Raw genomic sequence first — 1,002 nt, 5'->3', positions numbered from 1 at the left:
TGTTTAAAAGCATCCTTTCTTGCACTACTTTACTACTGCATTTTGCACGTTCATATATGTGTATGTATGTATGTGTGTATATATATATATATATATATATATATATATATACTATATATTGCTTATTTATATACATAATAAATGATATAAAAATATATAAATATGCTGTCATTTTAATTGCAAGACTATTAAGTGCATCAGAGTGAGAAAAAGTTCCACTTTAAGGGTGCGTCGCAATAAATAATAATAAAAAATGGAGTCTGGTTTCGTTGTAAAGGGCAGCGTTTAAATTATTCTCGGCCCACTGACTGCTAATTACCTGCTTGAGTTTCTCTCATATAACGACTGCTTTTCTCCTTCAGAGACAATCACAGCTGTTGAAATAATACATGTTTATGATTATAGTTACTCTTGTTTACCAGCACTAAAGTACTAAAGTTGAGAGTTAGTGAGTGATTCCTCAGATGCTGCTGCTTTACTCCGTGATCAGGAGCATGCTGTCTGTCAATCACACCGTGAATCTGAAGCTGTGCGAGTGTTAGTGTGTCCTCACCCCGTTGGCTGTGCTGACGGCCTGATAGTAGATGCTGTAGCTCTTGTGTGGCAGCAGAGGAAGGTTCCAGTAGCTGTCGTAGGTGCGGTTGTCTCCGACGGCGAAGGGCAGCGGCGTCTGGATGCGAGCGGCTGGGAACTCTGCGGTGAAGTAATACTGAGAACACACAAATGACAAATTTAATAACACGTTATTTATATATAAAATAAACCACATACCAATATAAAAATATGTAATATAAAATCTACAAAAATCTATAAATAAATAAAAAATATTTAAAAAATAATTTATATATAAATTAAAATAAATATATACATATATAAAAATATATAAAATATGCAAATAAATATAAAATAAATGATTTGCATTAAATAAATTCTAAATTATTTAATTAAACAAATTAAATAAATTCTATAGAAATACATCAAATATGTAATATAAAATTATAT

The 1,002-nt window shown here is 31.1% G+C and overlaps 1 protein-coding gene across 1 annotated transcript in view; it reads right to left on the bottom strand.

Moving 5' to 3' along the window:
* Positions 1 to 1,002, bottom strand: part of LOC107663746 (receptor-type tyrosine-protein phosphatase mu-like) — a 313,414-nt gene that overhangs the window by 113,587 nt on the left and 198,825 nt on the right. Inside the window, exon 15 of the mRNA XM_016454059.1 lies at positions 554 to 709. Within this exon, the coding sequence (XP_016309545.1) occupies positions 554 to 709 (156 nt within the window). The remainder of the gene's footprint in view (positions 1 to 553; positions 710 to 1,002) is intronic.

The sequence above is a fragment of the Sinocyclocheilus anshuiensis genome, unplaced genomic scaffold (assembly GCF_001515605.1).
Source record: "Sinocyclocheilus anshuiensis isolate Anshui unplaced genomic scaffold, SAMN03320099.WGS_v1.1 scaffold2305, whole genome shotgun sequence".
Classification (NCBI taxonomy): domain Eukaryota; kingdom Metazoa; phylum Chordata; class Actinopteri; order Cypriniformes; family Cyprinidae; genus Sinocyclocheilus; species Sinocyclocheilus anshuiensis.
The sequence above is the reverse complement of the archived record's forward strand: the minus strand, read 5'-3'. Positions and strand labels throughout refer to the sequence as shown.